The following is a 21,184-nucleotide window of genomic DNA, read 5'->3' as shown; positions in this document are numbered from 1 at the left end:
TGGAGATTAAGGAGGGCACTTGTGATGAGCACCAGGTGATATATGGAAGTGTTGAATCACTATATGGTACACCTAAAACTAATATAACACTGTATGTTAACTAACTGGAATTAAAATGAAAACTTAAAAAAGAAAATGAAACTATAGGGGCACCTGGCCGGCTCAGTCAGTGGAGCGTGTGGCTCTTGATCTCAGAGTTGTGAATTTGAGCCCCACATTGGGTGTAGAGATTACTTAAAAATAAAATCTTTCCAAAAAAAGATGAACGTATAAAAGTGATGTTTTTAATAATCTTGGATTTGGGAAGACTTCTTGAAACAACACAATTCAGAATTCAAGAAAGGAAAATATCAGTAAATTTGACTACAAATTAAAAGTTTCTGCAAGGTGAAAATTATACATATACACAAAATACTGTAAAGTCAAAAGAGAGGTGTTGAACTGGGGAAAATCTTTGCAACCCATAAAGCAAATAAAGGCCTAATTTCTTTTAGATATAAAGTGCTCTTGCAAATCAATGAGAAAAAGACCAACAACCTAGTAGAAAAATAGGTAAAGGACAGGAATAGGCAGTTAGCTCATAGAAAAAGAAATGGAAATGACTTATACACTCAGGTAAAGATACTCAAGCTTACTCTTAAGTTCAGAAGCCCGAATGAATACCACTTTTCACCTATCAGAATGACAAAGATCCAAAAGTTAATTGGTTGTGCAGGTAAAGGTGTGAGGAAAGGGATACTCACACTGTGATGGGTATGAGAACTGGTATGCCCTCTTCTGACCACAATTGGGCAACATCTGTCAATATTTGAAATGAAATGCCATTTGGCGGGGCACCTGGGTGGCTCAGTCGTTAAGCGTCTGCGGCTCAGGTCATGATCCCAGGGTCCTGGGATCGAGCCCTGCATCGGGCTCCCTGCTCGGCGGGAAGCCTGCTTCTCCCTCTCCCACTCCCCCTGCTTGTGTTCCCTCTCTTGCTCTGTCTTTCTCTGTCAAATAAAATATTTAAAAAAAAAATGCCATTTGGCTTAGCATTTCCAATTTGGGTATCTCTCCTTATAGATAGATGTACAGTTACTTGCAGGTGATGTCAAAGGTAATGTACAAGGATATTCCTTGTAGCATTATTGATAATGGTGGGAAACTGAAAACAACCTAATTGTTGATCAGAAGAGGATTCATTGAGTTATTACAATCATACAATAGAATTCTGTACAGCCATTAAGAATATCACAGGTCTGTATGTACTTATAGGGTATAATTAACTCCACTTTTAAGCGAAACAAGTTTTAAGAAGAATATATATGATAAATTTCTATTTTTTAAAATATTTATTTATTTTAGAGTGTGCTGCAGGGAGGGGTACAGGGAGGGGGAGAGAGAGTCTCAAGCAGACCACACCGAGCACGGAACCTGACACGGGGCTCAATCTCACGACCCAGAGATTGTGATCTGAGTCAAAACCAAGAGATGCCTAACTGGCTGTACCACCCAGATGCCCTCTGCCTTTTTAAAAATAAGGGGAGTGGGGGCAGTTGGCTGGCTCGGTAGAACATTGTAACTCTTGGTCTTAGGGTCAAGAGTTCAAGCCCCTCATTGGGTGTAGGGATTACTTAATACAGATTACTTTAAAAATGAACCAAGCAAAGAAAAAAAAATAGCATTGTTCATAACAAAAACTTTTACTTAACCCATTATGTCCAAAATATTTTAATCTATAATGTATGTTAAAAATAATATATTTTATATTTTTTGGACTAAGTCTGAAATTTGGCTTTATATTTTATACTGGCAGCACATTTCAGTTTGGACTAGCCACATTTCAAGTACTCAAGCACATACAGCTACTGGCTCCTGCATTAAACAAAATAGGTGTAGAGAGTAAAGAGTGCTAGGTTAGAAGTTCAAAGACCTGGGTGGCCCCACAGCCAATTGCTGTGACAGTATACAAGGAATTCGCTCTTTCCTGGGCCTTATTTTCCTCAGATAGAATATGAAGGATTAGACTAGAGCTCTAAAGTTCCTTCCCAACTTTAAAATTTAGGGTTCAAATATATTGTTTCATATTACTTACCAAAGCAAAAATGTGATTGTGTTTTCTTTCATAGACCAGCACTCCTAAAATTCTGTGTTCATAATCTAGGGACTGTATTGTTATTGCTAGAATAAGATTCTTTGTTTATGGTTTCTTTAAAAGAAGAATGTTACTCAGCTGTAAGCCAAGTAGGAATTGGTCAGTTCTTTTAATAGAAATAAGTCAGGTTTGAGGCTTTGCTAATTCTAATGCTGTATAGAGAGCTTCAAAAGAGTAAAAGTCACATCAACAGTATCTAAAGAAAGAGTAACTATTGAAGGAGAAAGTTGAGAGACAAGTTTTTAAGGTACAATTCTGTTTATAAAATTCATTTTTCAGAAGATAACAACCAGTAGTTTTCTTTGAACAAGAGAGAAGGAGAATAATATGGACACGGGATCTCAGCCACGACTACACAATTAGAATCACTTGGGGAGCTTTGTTAAATTCCTGATGGCCATTCTGTACCTCAGAATGGTGCTTTTCAAAGCATGGTTCCCAGAGTATCAGTATCACCTGGAACTTGTTAGAAATGCAAATTTTCAGGCCTTATCCTGAGACCTAGTGAATTGGAAACCCTAAGGTGGTGCCCAGCAGCCTGTGTTGTAACCTCCTCTGGTGAATCCCATGTGCAGTCAGAGTTGAGAATTCTAGAGCAGGAAGGTTTATGGACAGAGGTGGCTTTCCTATTGAGTGCCAGCTTTCATCCTGTATCAGCCATGGGGATGGAGTTGGAGATGCCGTGCGGTTTGCCTGCTAGGTATTTGCCATTCCTGATTTTGGGAATTGAGGTAATTTGTTGGCATTATAGGCAGTTGGATGGATTATAGGATGTTGCGTTTCACAAATAGAAGTCAAGAAGCGTCATATCCAGTTAGCCAAAAAGGAAAAAAAAAAAGGTGAAAGGGAGATAAAACAGAGGAAAAAAGAAAAGGAAGAAACAAACATTGGAACAGAAGCCACAAAAGGTTGGGCGGGAGGAAACAGTATACTAGGTAAAATGTTAATAAGTGAAGAAATTCGGGCTAGATTACAAAATATTTCTTTTATATGTAAGGGTTTCTTAAGTGTCATGGGGATTTTAGACCCACTTTGTGATCTGTCATCAGTTCTGCTTGATCAAAAAGTACTGAAGGCTTGTTCAACCCTTTATCATTTGGCATTAAAGGATATGTTTCCACTTAACATTTAGACTTTTGATAGGATGCACTTAATACAGGTATGGTAAATTCAGAATGAACTAAACCAGAAAATAAATATATTCGCCAAGTGTAAAGAGGTTGTCACTGACTGAGAAGGAGTAAATGTGTCACATTCTTTTGATTTCTACTCCTCGGGAGAAATCACAGCATCTGTAATTTCGGAGGCATATTCTGAAGAATGTTATAGTGATTTCTCTAAGCTGAATCTTAGAGATCTGTCTGGGAGTTTGCAGCTCTGACAAAATAAGAATGGACCCATTATAGGATCAGGTTCGTTTGATTTTTCAAAAGTTAGGTGAAATATGCAGATCATTTCAGAGACTCCTTTTGCTCTGCCTTGCTGTGAGGCAGATGAAGGAAAGCAGGCTGGGCTATGTTGCGAGGGTTGGCAGCTTATTTTTTGAGTTCTCGGCAGTACAACTTCTACAAGCCCTTTCTGTGTGTATTCTTCTTTTCTCCTCCCAGAATACTACATTTTCCCCGGGAACGCCAATTTTGGTAATTTCCAAAAAGCGAGGCATTACAGCAGAATTTGTTCGTCTTAGGAAAAAACCGCTTCTTCACTATTGCAGTTAGATCCTTCCTTTCATACCTGAGTAAAAACAAGTCTGATACGACTTTTCTCATCATCACATTTATTATAGAAAAGATACTACTACTTGTGAGACCCTGTTTAACTACTAAAAATACGATTTCGATTTTTGTATTAATTTCGGAGTGCTCGGTTTATATTTTTAGCTTGTTTTGTGAACTGGGCTTTGCGTATAAAGTGGTTTGCAGCACACCGGTGATATTGTTGAACATCTTCCTCAAATAGCAAACATGCATTTCCACAGCTTTTTGGACAGAACCACAGTTAATAATTTATTTACAGGAAAAATGTATGGTTTTTAAAATTATTAGTGTTTCTCATCTTATGTTCTGGCATTTACATTATGAAACTTCATCTCGGCGTATAGACTTCCCTTGTATTGCCAAAAGGAAAGAAGTGGCTTTTCTGCAAAGCTAAATAGTTTTGACTTTATTGTCTGCTACGAAACAGCTGCTGATACCAGAAAAATGCCGTCTCATCATTGGGCCTGGGGTGTCCAAAAGAAGCATGGAAAAAAATGACTATAGCTCCCTGTCTGCCCTGGCCCTCTCCTCTTTTCTCTCCGTTTTCATTGCCGTGAAGAGCAGGAGAACAATATTCTGCAATTAAGGATTCCATTAAGTTGAAGAAAAGAGCAAATGGGGGATGTTTGTTCTCCAAGCTGAAAAAATTTGTCTGGGGTGGGGGGGATAGTGGTAGTGGTATAGAGAGAGGTGGGTGGAGAGATGAAGTCAGGGCTGTTTGTTGAATATACTGTTAAGGACTGTTACCATCCTAATTAATCAAGTTAGAAATTACAGCTGTAGTCGGTTTCCCCCCAATTCTTGTTATCAATTTTCTTCTCTTTTGAGACAAAGCAAATATAAATTTTGTGTTCATTTGTCATTCGTTCTTTGACTTCAGCATCTCTGAAAATAACAATGTAGCACAAAAGCCCAGTATTTACCTAGTTGTAATGTGGGTTGCCATGGTGTTTTGCAAATTATTGCAATTATGTTCACCATGCGAGTCGCCCTTGGTAACTGGCGAAAAAACTGATAATCCTGTTTTGAACAAAAGGTCAAATTGCTGAATAGAAAGTCTTGATTAACTAAAAGATGTACAAAGTGGAATTATTTCCTACCATTCAGAAATAGTTCTTGATCGGGTTTGGGGGAGGGGGTGAGTAAGTACATCTGATTACTGAAGTACAAAGCATTGAAAGGATGTTGTCTTGAGCCTTTCATGTAGTCTTAATGGTGGCTTTTTTGTCAAATTTACCCATTTGCGGCATTGAAAGAGGCAGCTGCATTTAAGCTGGAGAGACGGTGCTTTTTCAAGAGTTCAGTGCAAGGAAAGTTCTCAGCAGTATCTGCAGTTTACTAGTAGCCCCTGGTCTATTAAAACTGATGTGCCGCATTTGAGCCCATTGCTCTCAGTACTTGTGAACCCCTCTGGCTGATGATCTAATAAAGTGCTCTTACTGGACAATCTCTGATCAGCTACTTAGAAAGGAGCTTGGGGGAGGGGCAGGAGGGACACCCTCACAGGCAGTCAGACTTGGTGTAGGCCAGAAGAGACTTGAGCAAGTGGCCAAACCAAAAGGTTTGTCCTGATGATAATCGGTGCTGAGCTGTGATCACAATTTTTCTTCTGGAAGGAAATCTTAATTTTATTCAAAGTTGAATAAGGAAAGATTAGAAATGTCTTTTTGAAATTCAAAAAATCCAGCTTTGTGAATTTGTGTCTTAAATTTTAGGCATCCATAAAATACATGATCCTACGTTTACGTAAAACCAAAAGTTTCCCAGGTTACAGCCAAAGGTCAAATGGATTTTATCTCTTCTGTATCTGGCCGAGCATCTGGGGGGAGTGAATTTCGAAGGCAGGGGGTCTCTTCTTTTCTTAATGGCCACCTGAAAAATCAATTCTCAAAACTTTTGAGAGTGTGTGAAAGTGGCATGAAAGCAAAGCAAACCTTAACAAGTTTGTGGGTTTACATTCTACATCACCTAGCAACCCCCTGGCTCGGCCAGATCTCTTGTCTACCCTTAGTTCTGTTTACAGACTATTCAAACGGCCCTTCGAAACCATGAAAGATATTCAGTTTCATTAGTACCATTCTCAAGGAGAAAATAATTAAAGTTAAATGAACAAACATTGCCTGGTGATGGTTTGAACTCCATTCTGATTTTAAGATGTCCTTTGAGGCACTTGCAAAGATAGGTCAGTTTTAACATTTGTTGTTCAGTACCTAAAGGCATATCACATTAAACCACACCAAAAATTACTAGCCTGCTAACAAACAAACAATAAAAATTACTTTTAGCTAGACTTCAGCAAAGAAAAGAAATTCTGCTAATAATAAGGTTCTAGGCATGCCCACCTGATTGAATTTTTTTAATTTGATTCCTACCCTGGACATCTGGGTTGATCCGTACATACGGTGAATAAAAGGCAGGGGCGGGGGCGTGGGGAACAAAGCACCTCTGTTTAAAACGGATTTATTACCTACCTTCAGAGATCCAACATCATAAAGAAAAGTATTCAAATCATATTCCGTAGAAGGCTGTGTGCATTTTAATGAGTGGCTTAATTTAATAAATGATTCTACCGCTACTAATACATGCCCTGCCACTTTCTACTTGGGAACTGCTATGTGCTTAAGTTGACCTATTTTTTAAAATTTCTGAATTAGTAAAAAAAAAAAAAATTTTAAAGAAAAAACATTTTTTCGTGTGCCTTTTTTTTTCTCATAAGCACGTTTGCTGAAAATTCATCTTGGTAACAACCAAGCACCTGTGATATAGTTCAAAATATTTTTCACATGTATTAGTGATTTGATTATATTCAACGCTCTTGGCAAAACCGTCTCTTCCTTCATTAGTAACAGCTTTCTAAGTATAAAAACAACATATGCTTGTTGTAGAAAATTCAGAAACTACAGAAGCAGAAGAAACCACCTACAGATAACCAGTGATAACATTTTAGGGTAGTTCCTTCCAGTCTTTTTTTTTTTCTGTGTACATACTGATGAAACTAAGGCTTGAGTTTACTTTTGAGTTTAATTTGTTAGTATGTGTTCATAGCAAAGGCGATGTTTTTTCATCTTTGAAGACTTGAGAGGCAGGAGTGGTCGCACAAGTAGTGAACAGTTTTTCTTAGAGGCTTAGTTGGCAAAATATTCATATAAGCAACAGAGTAGCCATTTGACCATCTCGTTCTGCTACGTGATTCTTTCTTCCTTTTCCTTGGTGAAATGTCTGTATGCCTTAACTGACACATCCATTTGTAACCATTCATGTTGGAAAGTCACAGTTGGAATAGTACATCCCCAAGTCACTTGTAGCTTCACATAGGGAAAAAAAAGTCTTTTATGAAAAGATTTGTAATACAATAGAGATTAATGGAATGTGGAGAGGAAAATGCTTTCAGTTTCTCACATAAAGTAAAAGCAGGACAGCTTGGCGATCTTGTATTCTTACTATTTGTATTTTGTTAGATCTCTAACATCCACAGTACATGGCTGCGTTGCATGAGCTCTTTGTGCTTTGTTGACAGTTGACAGACAAAGCAAAATTATTCCTGAAGCAAGGTACTGTGTACTTAGTTGTGACCTATTATAGCCTACGAATGTAGCTTGCTTTTGAGTTGGATGAATAGGGAGAGTATTTTATAGAATAGGCTTGAATATACTAAGAGAGATTTTAGCTGCCCATACAGAAAGATACATGTCCTTCATTGAACTTTTTCCCCCCAAAACGTAATTTTCCTTATAAAATGATTTTAAGTATATTTTCCCCTGTTGCCTGCATGGTGACAATTTTAACTGTTCTACTATTGTCCTACAGTGGTAAAATAAAATTGCTGGTAATTGTTGGCTTTCTCTGCTCACAGTATAGCAGGAGGAGATGGCTTGCATGGGGCTCTTTAATGTACCTCAGGGACATCTTCTGATGCTCAACCTCTGATTGCAAATTAAAATAACAGGGCTGTGGTATTGGATTTGATGTGAGGCAAAGCAGAACAACTTGCTAATTTATCATGTAATATACAATTGCTGAGGTTGGAATTTGTCCACTTGTGGTGCTATTCTGTGTGCTTAAATGAGGACCACTGTTTGCATCTAACCTATCATAACAGTTTGGGAGTGCTCCATTATCCTTTCAGCAAACTGATGGCAGAGTCTGGTCCTCACACAAATGATAAGATCAATAAGTTTCAAATAACTTGGATGAAATGACATGTGACTGTTCATTTAAAGAGATATCTTACTTTAAAAATCAATTTTGGTAATATTTAAAATTCTTAACATTGACGAGGCACTTTCCACTTCTCTTTTGTTTGATAATTTTATTAAAAATATTTTTGTATTAACTTCAGTGAATAGTTTATATATGTATATTTCCTGATTTGCTCTTTCATCTCCTACCCTGGCACCTCTCTGAGACTTACTAATCACTCTTTGACAGGCCAGCATGCTGCAGTGTAGAAGATTTAACTTTAAAAGCTAAATTATGTTCCTGTTAAAACTTCCCGTGGAGATCTTAGGAAAATTTTCTCCCAGTTTTGGGTGCAAATGTGGGTCAGAAGGCAATTTGTTTTTTGATATTTCTGGAAATCCCAAATCACAACATGTCATTCTTCAAAAGCAGCTGTGGGCCCATACTGTGCACTGTCTGTTAAGACCCATTTTACACTGGGGATAATCCCATGACAGAAAAATGTGACTGCAAGGGAACCCCAGAACATTTATAAATGGTTTTGGGTGAAAAGAGTGTCTGGTGTGCTCAGAGTGCATATCATTTGGGGAGAGGAGCGGTTAATGGCCATTATAGGAAAATAGTAATGATGTGATGAACTCTGTAAGAGCACGTATGCTGGCAGACCTCGCCCCGCGCTGCTGTCCACACATTCCTGGAGAGCCATTACAATTGAAACTAAATCATACGTCAGGACACTATTGTGGTGTGTTGTGTCTTCAAATCTCTGAGGCTTGAAGTAAAGCAGACACCCCATCCTCTTCCCTCACCATCCATTCTGCCATCTATAACTTCAAATCTAGTACAGTTTTGTCAGGAAAAACATGGCAAGTTCACTTACATTGACTACATCGTTCTATTATTTTGCATTCAAATTGCAAAGCACCTCCACCTAATCTTACCAGTTACCCATCATTGTAGCTCTCCATTTTGGTTAACACCAGGTGGAAACTGACCAGGCTCTTTCCTGGTTGGAATAGTGCATCTTTAACAGTGTCTTGTCACCTGTAGCCGAGCACCGGTGTTCCCCAGTAGTGGAGGCCTGTGTAGGGTAGTAATAATATTGTACATTTAATGAACAGTGTTGTGGGCTCTGAGCAACCTTATTAGAGTAAATATTATTATCTCTTGTTTCGTATATGAGGAAACTGAGGCTCAGAGGAAAAGTTCAGTGACTTACGTGAAATTACCCCTCAATAAATGGGTGGGGAGAATCCGCATTCACGTGCAGTTTTTCATAACCTTGTTTCTGTATTTTTCATTGAGCGTGAACCTATGTGCTAGAGACGGGAGAGGACACCACCGGTTCCAAAGTGGGTCATCCCCCAGGCCTGACCTTCCAGTTAGGGAGGTAAAATAAGATTGTTCAGGGATAGTGCACAGCATTGTATGCTCGGTGGCAGTAGCATAGAGGGAGAAGTCACTGGAGGGTGGGGAGGTTTCACAGGAGAGGAGTGGAAATGATGCTCAAGGAATGGCCATGTTAGGCGAAAATTCTACAGCATGAGCCAAGACAAGGAGTTGGCAATAGGTAAAACTGTTGTGGACTGTGAGAAAACCAATGCAATGGGGCAAAGAGTTTGTGTAAGAGAAAGTCGGGATGGGATGAGGCTGGAAAGATTTGGAAGCCAAACGAAAGCATGCATTCTCTAAGGAAGGTTTACTACTGGGGGGCATGGGAGTGAAGGGCCCTTGGGAAGCTACACTGGGCACGTCTTTACACTGGATATGGGAGAGAATGGAGTTGGGGCACCAGGTCGGAGGCTGTTAAGTAGATCAACTTTGAGGTCTGGGCTTTGGTGAAGTAGATGACAATGGGACTGCAAGGCCGGTGGATAAATTGGGTGACTGACTGGAAGTGGGCGGAGAAGGACCCACCATATATTTGCTTCAAGAGTAATGAGAACTGTGCATTTTTCTTTCTCCTTGGAGTTTTAGACCCTCATTATTTTCTATAAACTGGCTCCTGTGTATTATTTTGTTGCTTCTGTTCATTCATTTATTCAGAAGATTTTTTTGAGTGCCTCCTCTGTGCCACATTTCCAGGTCTGGATGATTTGTGTGTGTGCATCCTTCTAAAAATACAAAAGTACACAAATGGGTAAGTTTGTGTTTAAGGTGCACCTACGAGGAATGCCTCAGTTACAAGTGGAAATCGATCCCTTTTTAGCATGTGCAGAGACCATTTTAGTTGAGACCTCAGAAATATAATTTAGCAATCAGAACCAATCAGCATTTGACACAATTTCGTACACAATGATTTCAAGGAATTAGTGATGCTGAAACTAAAGTAACAGGTGATGGATCTTTGCTTGTTTTGGTAAAGGTTTATTTTGCTGTTGGCCAGGGTGGCTTCACCTCTTTTGAACCCTCTACTTATAAATGTGGTTAAGGTAGGCATCTGAAAACGTAATGACTTTATTCCTGTTGGTTGTGACAGTTTGACATTTACATATGGCATTGCATAATAAAATGACATATTTGGATGGCACATATCCTTGGAGTGGTTCTGGGGGTTTTCATAAAACCCAACCCTTTTTATAGGTTGGACTTCCAAAGAACTACACTTAGTTAATTTTTTTGCCATTGACTTGGCAATGTAACTTTGGGCTGTACATCATTTCCCAACACGGGAAATAAAAGTAGTATACTTTCTTTTAGTTTTGTCTTTGTGAGTGGATTTATTCAGTGCTAGTATTTGTAACTAATATTTTCAAAGACTTGGCATATTTAATTTTAACAACGCAGATGGTTCTTGAAAGGTAGATTTGGCTTAGTCCATTACTATTTGCTGGGGGAACAAAGGGTTAACCAAAGTGTACTTGGCAAAATCAAATGGAAGCAAAGCATATATTGAATATGATTAGGGTCTGTTTCTCCCACAGAAGAGTTTTATTTAAAATACACCATGACCAAAAGCTTAATTATCAAAATAAAACAAGAAGAATCAAGAGTTACAGGCTTCTGATATTGTGTTTCAGCCCCAGTTCCCTTCACACAGTTATCAGCATGTGTAATTTCCATGCATAATAGCACGAGTTATTGTTGTCATTTGTTAAAGGGAGATTAACAGATAGTAAGTACAAACAAACCCAAATAAGTACTGAATAGAGAGGTGACAAAGAAGAAAAGACCTCTTTAATGTTAATTATAACTGGTAGGAAGTCTAGACAAATTATATTATCTGTTTTCTATATGATTTGAAAGGACATTTAGTTAGTAACTCCGTCAGAGATAGAGTTAGGTGTTTGCTTTAGAAACAGGTGAGGTGACAATTTAGCATTTCCTTGGTTGGCAGCTTGCTAGTGAGTCATGAAGTTGTAGTAAATTGATGGAATCAAGTTTCCAAAACACCTGAAGAGAGGTTGAGCTTTTCGAAGGGTATGTTTTAAAAATTAAAGAATAATTTTAACTTCCGGGTTGTATCCCAGTAATTAAAAATTTATTGTCTCAAAACATGGAGGTTGTTGCCTGTCTGCTTGCTTTTTAAAACTTTTGTTTAGAGTTGAATGAATTACAGCTGGGATTGGCATCGTTAACTGATATCTATTCCGAAATGTGTAAATCCTTAGACAGCAGCTTTAAGGTAGCAAAGCCAAATGAACGATCAAGGAGTTGTCCAGTCCTGCGTGTTTCATACATGGTTTGCTTGAATTCTACTGCTTCCTTTATTAATATGCCTAAATGGGTACTTCCAGAAACAACTAGTCTCGCTGTTAGTATTTATAGGCTGCATTGAAAATTTAATACCTGCTGCGGTCAGGACCAGTACCTCCCTCTGTATCCCCCATGCCTAGGACAGGCTAAACCGAAGTGTCTGGTTTCCTTAATTTTAAGGGGCCATTGATTGTGAACTGCACTCTTGACTTAACAGTGTTTTCAAAGAAAACAAATACATTATTAAATGTATATATCAATTGTAAACACATCTGAGTTTCTGAAATATCAAAATGTGAATTAAAATCTTGTCCTTAAGGCAGGAAAATATAGTTATAGGCCCTACGAATTGGAACAGAGAGTCGCCTGTGACTCAGAACCACTAATTCCTTGTTCTAGTTTGTGTTCTGCTGTGGTAGTAGTAGTTTGTCTCAGGTAGGATCCACACGACTCCAACCCTTGTCCGTCTCGTTTGGCAGTTTTAGTTGGTACCATACAACTTGGTTCTTAAAGTCAAACCTTAATGAATTGCTTTTAGTCTTTGTGTGTGTGAACCTTTCTTATTTAGGTTGTCATTTCCTGAAAGTCTGTACCTGGGGCCTCTTTGGCTACTCCACACAATATTTAATGTAATTCTGGGCATATATTAAAGGATTCATAAGGAGTCCTTGAGATCCTCTATCTGAAAAGTTTAAATTTTAAAATGGCTCAGCGTATCGATTGAAGACAGGAATGAAGTTCACTGTGAATGTATTGACTAGGTGAATTTTATAATCTTGAAAGGTAGTATACTTTCTTTTAGTCAAAAAGTTCTACAGTCTACTTTCTCTGGCTGTGAAAGCCATAAATGGAGCTGAAAGAAGTGATTTTTGGGGCTCTCTCTTGAGTCTGGTTGTAGTTTCTTCCAAGAAGAGCCTATTTGGAGGACTGAGGTCACACAGCACAGCAATGAGTGGGGACATCCCGCAGATTTGGATTAAAGCCATGTGGCAGTGTTAATAAGTGGCAGATGAAGGTTCCCAGTGTAATTAAGCAGCATTTGTATATATACTGCTCTTACCTAGGGAGAAAAGACCAACAAGTTGCTCAGTCGAGAAACAGAGAACAGGGTTAAACACGTCATTGATTCTTTTCTTAATCACATCGCACATAGCTCTCTCTGGCTTTCATTCTTTTGCATGTGTTACTCTCTCTGCCTAAGTGGTCTTTCCTGCTTTCTCCACCTACCAAACTTCTACTCACTCTTCAAGACCAGTTCAAAAGTTCTGCTTCTCCAGATACTCCCAAGACACAAAGACAGTCAAGTCCCTATTTGCAGCTGCCTGCTTGGGAATACCATGTAACCGGGAATGCACCTTGTACCCCAGCCCCTCAGCCTACTTTGCTTCACCTTATTGTGCCTAATACATGCAGCACTAAACCCACAGACCCTGATGCCTTCATAAGAATGCCTGAGCTTTGGGGCACTTGGGTGGCTCAGTCGGCTAGGCATCTGACCCTTGGTGTCAGCTCAGGTCATGATCTCGGTCGTGAGATCAAGCCCCAAGTCGGGCTCCACGCTCAGCCGAGAACACCTGAGCTTTGCTCCACCCTATTTGTGCAGTTTTGTATCCCTTTTTGAACAGATATGTTTTAGAGCAAACATGATACTGATTTAAGATAATAGGCATATTGTTATCATATCTCTGAGAAAATTCAAACAAGAGCAGGAGGAGAGGGTAACTGAAGAAGGAAAGTGAGAAGGGAGTCTAAAGGCCAGAGAAGTGGGCAATGACTATTTCAGAAGTGGGACAAGAGTGGTTGGTTGAAATTGTCCTTGAAAACATTGCAGCTAGTTTTATGCCTCCAGATTATGTGTGTAGAAGAATCTGTCTTAATTTCAAATAATTGCTTACTTTAAGTGTTTCTTATATGCCGAGTATAGCTCTAAGCGTGCTAAATGTATTGCATCATTACAACCTGTAAAATACTGTTGTTGGGCCTATTTTACAGAGAAGGAAGCTGAGCACAGCAATTAAGTCACTAGTAGTCATTCAGCTACTGGGAAAGTCATTCATTTCTACGTGGTATACTCTTTTTTTAAGATTTATGTATTTATTTTAGAGAGAGAGCGCACACAGGCAGGGGGAGGGGCAGAGGGAGAGGGAGAAGCAGGCTCCCCGTTGAGCAGGGAGCCTGACATGGGCCTCGATCCCAGGACCCCAGGATCATGACCTGAGCTGAAGGCAGACGCTGAACCGACTGAGCCACCCAGGCGCCCTATGTGGTATGCTCTTGACTTTGATAAAGGTCTTTATTAATGACCGAAAACCCATCTGTGTGTAATCATATAAGCTTTTATTGGGAGGTTTTGCTGTATGCATGCCAGGGGGTATATATTAAAAAGGGAAGAATATCTCATGTGATCTTTTATTTTTTTTAAAAAACTTGATGAGTTTCCCAACTGTTAAGGTTGGGGCATAGATCAAAGTGACATGTCAGAGAAGAATGATAAGGAGCTATTTCAGAATCTCTAAGGAAGTTTGAACAAAATGAGTCCATCTTGAAAGGGTTTTTGTTTTGCCTTTTTTTAAATAACTTTTTATTGTTATGTTAATCACCATACATTACATCATTAGTTTTTGATGTAGTGTTCCATGATTCATTGTTTTTGCATAACACCCAGTGCTCCACGCAGAATGTGCCCTCTTTAATACCCGTCACCAGGCTAACCCATCCCCCCACCCCCCTCCCCTCTAGAACCCTCAGTTTGTTTTTCAGAGTCCATCGTCTCTCATGGTTCGTCTCCCCCTCCGACTTACTCCCCTTCATTCTTCCCCTCCTGCTATCTTCTTCTTCTCTTTTTTTTCTTAACATATATTGCATTATTTGTTTCAGAAGTACAGATCTGTGATTCATCAGTCTTGTACAATTCACAGCGCTCACCATAGCACATACCCTCCCCAGTGTCTATCACCCAGCCACCCAATGTTTTGCTTTTTTTTTTAAAAAAAGATTTATTTATTTATTTATTTATTTATTTATTTATTTATTTATTTGAGAGAGAGAAGCAGATAAGCAGATTACCCGCTCATTGTGGAGCCTGAGACAGGGCTCGATCTCACCACCTTGTGATCATGACCTGAGCCAAAACCAAGAGTCGAATGCCTAACCGACTGAGCCACCCAGGTGCCCCTGAAAGGGTTTTTTTATTTGTATTTGTTTGATGGTAGTAATAAGACTGAAGTGTTCTCTTTCATCTCTCAAGGGCTGGTTGATTTGTGAGGAGCCAACATGTCGCAATCGAACTCGGCGCCTTCCCCTTCAGTTCTCCCGAAATGGGCCTCTTTGCCAAGTCTGCATGAAAGCTACGCTTCGGCCAGAGGTAATAGTCACATGATGCTAAAGAACTGTGTAGAAGGGGGCAGGGGTGTGTATTTTCCCATCCTTTAGCTCTGAGAGGTAGATATTTGGTATTTGCCCTCTGGACACACCCTACTACCACACATGTGTATTTTTAAAAAATTCAGACTTCAAAAAGATAAATGCTTTATTTTTTCACATCATGAACAGTACTACACTTATATAAAAGACAAACTGACTAGTTCTCACAGGAATTACTCTGATTTCTTTGGTTGCCACTTCATAATTACACGGAAGAAACTGCTTTTGTAGAAACTTGTCCTTGGACTAGGTCAGAACCCCTTTTGTAAGGGCCACAAAACCTCCCAAACCCGTGCCCTAAAGGGTTTATTGTATTTGTATGGGATTCCATGGTTTATAAGGGACAGCATATCCACTTTTTCTCTACCTTAGCACATACACCTGAGGGAGGAGGCCAACTATCATTAGTGACTTCCAACTAGGGAGCACACTGTCTGGAAACACCTTCCTGGTAATTAAAATGCTTTCCTTCTGTTGTACCCTTGGGGCATCATCAACCCAAGTAGCATTCCCCAAACTCTGGGGAGAGAAATGTTTGAAGGTCTTCCTTGCAAAGAGGGTTTTGTGATCAGGTACACCTAGCAAACTCTGGGCTAGCCAGAGTTAAACAAGCTTATTGCAGATTGTCTGAGAACCTCTAAAATGATAATATGCAATCAACCTCCCCAATACAGGCCTGTAATGTGCCTTGCTTTCCAAATTTGTCTGGCCCGAGGATTTATAAAGATTTTGGTGGGAAGAAGGTAGGAATAAGGAACCTGTTATTTACTTTTTTTTTTTTTAATGCAGAGGCAGGGTTCTGTAATCGTGTCTTGACTTCAGGTCTTTTCACTGAAAAGGGTTGATACACAGGCTAGTTTTAGGAAAATAGTTTAAAGTTCTAATGGCTTCTTATTTTAAGATAATAGATCATTTCACAAATATTAGCGAGGAGTCAGGAACTACAAATGGCTACTACCATCGTATATTCCCTTGTTCTTTTGCATAGCTATATGTATTTTTTTAAAGATTTTATTTATTTATTTACTTATTTATTTGAGAGAGAGAGAGCCACTGAGAGCACAAGCATGGGGGAGGGGCAGAGGGAGAGGGTGAAGCCGACTCCCCGCTGAGCAGGGAGCCATGTGCAGGACTTGATCCCAGGACCCCCGGATCATGACCCGAGCCAAAGGCAGACGCTTAACCGACTGAGTCACCCAGGCGCCCCGCCATATATATTTTTTACATGGTTTCAGTCATGATGAAAATATGCTTCTGTATCATGTTTATCTTTTGTCAAGCATCTGTCTATGTTGCAACATCATTTTCAGTACCAAAACCAAATTTAACCGTTTTCTCTTGTTGGACATTTTAGGCTACTTTTACTGTCTCTTGATTAGAAAATTGTAATGAATATTCTCCTGCTTACATTATTTTTTGTTATTTGAAATATTTCTTAAGGATAAATTCTTGTTGACAATACATATCAAAATTCCTAAATACAACATGGTCTGATTCATATTGCCACATTGCTTTCTTAATGGGTTATCCCGACTTAAACTGTAGCCGGTACTTAATGCATATACCAGTTTACCACCGTCTTTGCAGCATTTGGACATTATCATTATTTTTAACTAATTTAGTAAGGATAAAGTGTTCCTTGCCTTATTTTGTATATCTTTGATAATTAGTAAAGTATATACTTTTTTTTAACAAAAACATGAAACTCATAGTGAGAATTAGGTGTTGTACTATGTTGGTCTCATCCCAACACTTGGATTAGCAGGTGTAGGAAGAGAACAAAAGTATGTATATTTAGGGTGACTCATCACTCCACTTGTAGACTCTAGGAGAATCACCTGGCTTCATGAACCAATGCTGCCTTTGAGACTTCTTAAACATCTAGCTCATCAAGTTAAGTTCAGTGAAAATTGAATTACTTCTTAGAAAGTCAGTGAGTTTTATGATGATTCCATTGTTGGTGAGAGAAAATAAAAGGAGAGTGGCTAGCTAGTAGATTGGTAGCCCTCCAGTAAATGTTGATGATGTTATTGATAGTGGTTTAATACATCAGGTCATTATTTATCATTTAGTATCTTTTTTTTTTTAAATGAGTGAGCCAACACAGGCATTTTGAAGTACTTTTTCCCCTTCGTATCCTTGTCCTCAAAATGGTGACATTTTGGCAGGTATTTACCAAGGTTATCAGCTACTCTTGACAGGGAGGAGCTTTCATACTGTAGGGTCATACTGCTTGGGTCGTATTGCTGCTCAGAACATGACCCTTTGGGATAACTGGAGGTTCAGAGCATCCTGGTTGGTGATACTGCCTGTAGCTGTTCCTCACAGGGACCTTGATAGTGGGTCTGAGCCCACTCTTCTGCAGTCCGCTTGGAGTTGCTAGTGATGAGTTGGGCATTCCATGATTCTGCATATGAGGTTCCTGGGCTTTCCTAGTAAGAGGAAAAAGCTGCATCTTTCCAGAGACCGTTCCAAAGAAGCTCCAGAATCAGTGGTAGAATGGACAGGATCATTGTAATTACTATAGGGTTTTCTCAAGTGTTGTCTGTTTTTCAGGATTATGCTTACCTGACCCTTAAGTTGGAGGGTGCTGTGCCTCAATCATACATTACTTTCATTTGATAATTATTTATTGAACACCTACTACATCCTAGGCACTGTGGAGCTGGGGGCACACCAACAAACAGGACATTTTCTTATTTATAAAGGTAGTTTCATATTATGTAGATTATATAAAATTGATATCTGTGGGCAAAAATAGGCATTTGCAATTATCTGTTTGGACAGAAGCACCAGACTTTCCCAGTGCTTGCCTAGTGGGGGCTTTAAATACTTTGTTCAAGTTTGATGGTAAAGCGCTTGCCTCTTACCATGCCAGTCTCATCCCTGTGTAATAAATCTCTCATTTAGTCCTGGGTTGCATTTGGCTTGAGTACTTTCCAGGATTGACTTGGGGTATAAAAGCTGGCTCTTCTTCTGACTTATGTTGCCAGAGTCATAAGAAAGCTGGGACAGTTTTATTCCCAGGGTTTTAGATGTGTCTCTCTTCTTAGATACCTTTAGAAAAAAAAAATCAGTAAAGTTTTTTTATGTTCATGGGAATTTAACAGTATTCAAATTGCTGATTATTAAAAATATATTCTCTGATTGTTCTCTGTTACATGGGAAGTGCACATAAATTCAGGAATTCAAGCTTCAATATATGCATGAGTTCCTAAATAAATAGAACCCTTTTTCACACTGTAGGTAGACACAGGACTTTCCCAAGTTAGAGAATAAATATTTTACTATCTCTTTATTTCAAGGATGTGGTTTTGACTTCTTATGGTGACCAAAATCTGTCTGGCTGTGAGGTGAACCGACAGGGGATTCTGTATTATGTAATTCACCAAAACTAAAGGGTTAGTTTGTTTTGTTTAGTTTGCACTATAAAACTAAGATTTCAAACTAAATTAAACTTTTTCTCACTATCATTTCTGTTCTTGATACGGAGGTGAGAAAGCATCTACATGTGACTCCTTGGGCTGTGGCAGAAATCACTGAGGAGGTTTCACAGCCCCTGGAGTAGAGCGCTATGATGGATCCCTTCATTCAGTTGTTTATTCAGCTAAATTTCTTGAAGGCCACTTTTAAGGAAAGTAGTAGAATGACTTCTAGTTCTACTTTGAGATATCCTTAGTCTTTCTCACATTATCCTCAGTTGTAAAATTGTGAAAATCCTTTATAATGGAATGTGTGTACCATACAGGACTTCAGCCTTCAAAGGAGAAGAAGGGGTAGTATTGAACTTGTGGTCATTGTATGTTACAGTTTCAAAATGGTTGCAGCTGAACAAAGTATTGATTTGATAAGTAGGTTAGGGACAGTGAGAATATTGCCAGGCTACCTGAGACAGTGTCTTGTTTCTGCATAAGATGAAAGCATGAAAATAACTGTGATCTCTTAGGGCAATAATTATGAGTCATGCAAGAAGAGAACCTTAGAACTGTGATAGAAAGTCTTAAACATCTGTACCTAGTCACTGGTTACCATCTAGGAGACAGTGGATTTTTACCATGAAGGGTCTTTTGGACTTGTCCATTGTGATTTTGATGTGCCTGTTTGTTGAGGCAGAGTTCGTTAAATTCTACAGACAGCTTTTTTTAACCATGAAGCAGATGCTAGCTTTCTTTTTCAATAGATTTTTTTCATTTTTTTATCAACGTGAAATTCACATAATAAAATCAACCATTTTAAAGTGAATAATGAAGTGGCACTTAGTACATTCACAAATGTTGTAAGACCACCACTTCTGTCTAGTTCCAAAATGTTTTCAGTACCACAGAAGAAAACCCTGTACTCTTTAAGCAGTTGTACCCCATTCTTCCCCTTCTCCCAGTCCCTGGGAACCACTGATCTGCTTTATGTCTCTATGGATTTACCTATTCTGGATATTTCATATACAAGGAATCATATAATATATGACCTTTTGTGTCTGGTTTCTTTGACCTAGCATATTTCTGAGGTTCATCCATGTTATAACCTGTTTAAGTACTTCATTCTTTTTTATGACCAAGTAATAGTCTATTGAATAGATACACCACAATCTGTTTGTCCATTCATCCATCCATGGACATTTAGGTTGCTTCTTTCAATATACTTTAAGGTTTATTTTATTTTCATTAGCTAGGCAGAGCTTACATTTGGCCTAAATATGTGTTGCGTGGCTCATTTGTTGGTCCTAGTTCGGCTGAATGCTACTGCACAAAGCCAGGCTGATCCCTTCCTCTGTTCCTGTGTTCAGTAAGCACTGGATCAGCACCAGCTCTGCCTGCTTTGAGAACTTTTTAGATACTTAAGGGTGGCTATCTTCCTGAGCCTTCTCCTCCTTGGCCCAATTTTCCTAGGTCTTCAAACATTTCTCTAGTGCTCTGCTTTTAGAATAATCATCCTAGTCTAGAGTTTGTGTCCCAGTAAGGTGAGGAGCCTGAAACAGCATGTAGCCCTTCAAGTGCTCTTGTTAGCACTACTCTGGAGCAGAATAAACCTACCGCTGCTAACTTTTCTAGGTAGTAAATTTCTATGAAGTCTATTCAGGGTTGCATTAACTTTCCTAGTATCCATATTCACAGTGTTGACTCATTTTGAACCTTCCATCTACTAAGATATGTAATGTTTTCGCACATGCAACTGCTAAGCCATGCCTTACTAGGTTTTCTTTTTTTTTTAAGATTTTATTTATTTATTTGAGAGAGAGAGCATGAGAGGGGGAAGGGTCAGAAGGAGAAGCAGACTCCCTGCTAAACAGGGATCCCGATGCGGAACTCGATCCCGGCACTCCAGAATCATGACCTGAGCTGAAGGCAGTTGTTCAACTAACTGAGCCATCTAGGCACCCTTTACCAGGTTTTCTGAGATCCATGTGGTTTTTTTTAGATCTATCTATAAGACTCCATTAATAGTGTGTTAGTTTCCTAAGTCCGCTCTAACAAAGTACCACAAGCTAGGTGGCCTAAAACAAGAGAAAGGTATTGTTTGACAGTTCTGGAAGCTAAGTAGATGTCAGAAGTCCAGGGGACAGCAGGGCTTTCTCCTCCTGAAGACTGTAGGGAAGAATCATGCCTTGCCTCCTCTAGCTTCTAGTAATCTTTGGCGTTCGTTGGCCTATAAGCACATCACTGCAGTCTCTGCTTACATAGTCACGTGGCCATCTTGTCCCTCTGTAGCTCTGTCTCTCTTCTCCTTCCTATAACAATACCAGTCATATTGGATTGGGGCCTACGGTAATCCAGTATGACCTCACCTTCATTTGGTTTTCTCTGCCAAGATCCTATTTCCAAATAGGACTTCAGTATATCTTTTTAGGGACATAGTTCAATCCATAAGATAGGAATTGTACTGAGCTTGGGGAAATGGAAACCAAAAGTAACAGTAGCTTAACCAGAATAAACATTTAATTCACTAAGAAACTTTAATTTTTTCTCACATGACATAAATCCAGGAGTGGGCTGTCCAA

At 39.1% G+C, this 21,184-nt stretch overlaps 1 protein-coding gene across 4 annotated transcripts in view; it reads left to right on the top strand.

Annotated features, from left to right (window-relative positions):
• POLA1 (DNA polymerase alpha 1, catalytic subunit) overlaps window positions 1-21,184 on the top strand; it is a 299,305-nt gene that overhangs the window by 180,184 nt on the left and 97,937 nt on the right. For all 4 annotated transcript variants that reach the window (XM_027609335.1, XM_027609332.1, XM_027609333.1 and 1 more), the window contains one exon: window positions 15,014-15,130. In XM_027609335.1, the coding sequence (XP_027465136.1) occupies window positions 15,014-15,130 (117 nt within the window). The remainder of the gene's footprint in view (window positions 1-15,013; window positions 15,131-21,184) is intronic.

The sequence above is a fragment of the Zalophus californianus genome, chromosome X, assembly GCF_009762305.2.
Source record: "Zalophus californianus isolate mZalCal1 chromosome X, mZalCal1.pri.v2, whole genome shotgun sequence".
In the NCBI taxonomy this organism is placed as follows: Eukaryota; Metazoa; Chordata; class Mammalia; order Carnivora; family Otariidae; genus Zalophus; species Zalophus californianus.
The sequence above is the reverse complement of the archived record's forward strand: the minus strand, read 5'-3'. Positions and strand labels throughout refer to the sequence as shown.